Genomic DNA, 2,755 nt, shown 5'->3' with positions numbered 1-2,755 from the left:
ATATATATATATATATATATATATATATATAGGATAAAATCCTTTTACGAGCAGAAAAATTTGTTGGCAACCAGCATCTTTCTATTTGTTCTACAAAACATTTCAAAGACAAACTTATGTTTGTTTACATATGATGTAAAATAAGCAAGATTCAGTTAAATTAAGTACTTAAGCCTAGGTCCCTTGTTAAGTTGGAATAACATACACACAACAATATTATGTAAATATCAAACTTGGTACATAAGTATCGGCCGAATGAAATTTTTGCAGTGAATGTAAGCAATTAGACCCAGCTGAGTAAAGAAATCCACATGTACAGACATGTACCTTATATTAAATATACAGTGGCAGGTTTATGATGGACAGATTCCGAGACAAGTGAGTAAAATATGAATGAGTAACAGAAGAGGTGCAGGTGTCAATCCATTACGGCCGTTTCAAGCGACTCCTTCAATTGATTTAATGAAAACATTACATCATTGTAAAGAAACCGTTCTCGTCAGATGAATTCATGAACTTCAAAAGAAAGGACATTTGAAATGACTGAACACAGTTTAAAATCCACAGAGACAGGCCAGGCCTCCCCCCCACTCACTATGATCATGGACTCTGCACCTCACATCTACTTCATTTCTCTACCCACCCCCGAAAAGACACTCCAGACTTCCTCCTTTCTCCTTCCTTCATCCTCTGTATTATGATGCCCATCACTCCTGATTTCCTGCACTAATCCCTGTAAGAAGTCCTTCCTCCCAAAACCATTATCCCCCTGGAATTCTCCTCCTACCAATATAGTTTCTCCTGAAACCATCAACTGGTAAGGTGTAACATGTCAGCATCAGTGTCTCTGGTCTTGGAAGGTCTGGCCACCACTCCTTACCTTACACGAAGTCAAAACAAAAACAAAGAACAAAACAAACTGTATCATTTTCCTCTTTAACACCATTCCTTATTCTACCAATCAATAAAACCAATAATTCAATGAAACCAATAAGTTGTATTGATTATATTCATTGCTGTCAGAAATTGGTCCATTGTCGACAAAACAAAAAAAAACTCTTTTAGTCTACAGAGAAAAGCAAAATAAGCCAACTCACCGTGAGCCGATTTCAACTGAAAAAGACAAAAGAATAAAAGAGAATGTTAAAATATATTCTAAATATTAATTCAACATCATCATCATCATCACCACCACCGCCGCCGCCACCACCATCATCTCCGTCATCATCATCATAATCATTTAACGTCCCCGTTCCGTACTGGCATGGGTTGAGCAGTTTGACAGGAGGACGGCACTGTGCCCCATTGTCTGCTTTGGCTGGATGCCATCCTTTATAAAACCCCATTATAGTGTGGACCAGGAGCTTTTTTCCAGGTGGCACCAGCCCTTGTGGGGTCAGCAGACGATTTGCAAGACTAAGGATCCTCCTCAACTGCCTGAGGTTACAATAGGGAGAGGGATGGCTTTATGTGAGGAGAAGAAGGTTTAAAGTGTGAGAGAAGGGGTTAGAACAGGTTTCTTGCTATTGAGGAGCTGCTCACGTCATAGAAGAGTGGGTAGAAGTACCTGGGGTGGAGCTGAAAAGAGGTGACAAGCAATGATGGTGAGGGGTGTGGGTGAACCCTCATCCCAACAATCCTATATTCAGGATGATTTTAATTCGGGATATAAAAATATAGTTTTACATAATGTAAAAATACTAAACAAAAATATTTCTATCTTGCATCTATTTTGGTTTCCACCCATGCCAGCGGCAAGTGAAAAGCTCCTTTCGAATGTTGGGCCTCTCAGAGGCAATGACTGAGACCTTTGGCATAATGTCGTGCTTGAGAAGAAGACCCATCGAATCAAGCAAAATCACAGTCGTGGTAGAAACTGGTGTCACACAAATGACACCCATGCCAGTGGCATGTAAAAGCATTCATTACATTCTCGAAGTGGAGGGCATTAGGAAGGGCATCCAGCTGTAGAAAACAATGCCAAATCAGAATGAAGTCTGGTGCTGCTTTCTAGCTTGCCAGCCCTCAGTCAAACCATCCAACCCATGCCAGCATGGACGATGGACGTTCAATGATGATGGTGGTGGTGGTGGTAGTGGTGGTGGTGGTGGTGGTGGTGGTAGTGGTGGTGGTAGTAGTGATGATGATGATCACTGCAAACAAATGAAGGCATTACTTCAACATGTGTTACTTCTTTGAAAAACCAGTTTTTTTCTTTTGTCTTATAATTAATCCTCTCTACTAAAGGCACAAGGCCTGAAATTTGGTGGAGAGGGAAATCTTGATTCCATCGCTCCCAGTACAAAGAGACCAACAGAAAAATTATCAGGTTTACAAAAATAAATACCAACGGTTAATTCATTAGACTAAGAAATTGTTCAAGGTAGTGCCCCAGCATGGCCACAATCTAATAAGTGAAAGGAGTAAAAGATATAAGATAAAAGACATATATAATAAAGGTAGCTTATAGACATCACTACATACATACATTTGTACATACATATATATATATATATACACACACACATATATATATATATATCATCATCATCATCATCATCGTTTAACGTCCGCTTTCCATGCTAGCATGGGTTGGACGATTTGACTGAGGACTGGTGAAACCGGATGGCAACACCAGGCTCCAGTCTAATTTGGCAGAGTTTCTACAGCTGGATGCCCTTCCTAACGCCAACCACTCAGAGAGTGTAGTGGGTGCTTTTACGTGTCACCCGCACGAAATATATATATATATATG

The 2,755-nt window shown here is 40.0% G+C and overlaps 1 protein-coding gene across 1 annotated transcript in view; it reads right to left on the bottom strand.

Annotated features, from left to right (window-relative positions):
* The window catches only part of LOC106872749 (astacin-like metalloprotease toxin 2), a 29,892-nt gene that overhangs the window by 20,557 nt on the left and 6,580 nt on the right, over positions 1 to 2,755 (bottom strand). Inside the window, exon 2 of the mRNA XM_052973981.1 lies at positions 1,098 to 1,113. Within this exon, the coding sequence (XP_052829941.1) occupies positions 1,098 to 1,113 (16 nt within the window). The remainder of the gene's footprint in view (positions 1 to 1,097; positions 1,114 to 2,755) is intronic.

Source organism: Octopus bimaculoides, chromosome 1, assembly GCF_001194135.2.
Source record: "Octopus bimaculoides isolate UCB-OBI-ISO-001 chromosome 1, ASM119413v2, whole genome shotgun sequence".
Lineage (NCBI taxonomy): Eukaryota > Metazoa > Mollusca > Cephalopoda > Octopoda > Octopodidae > Octopus > Octopus bimaculoides.
Note: the sequence above shows the minus strand (reverse complement) of the source record. Positions and strands in the feature narration are given on the sequence as shown.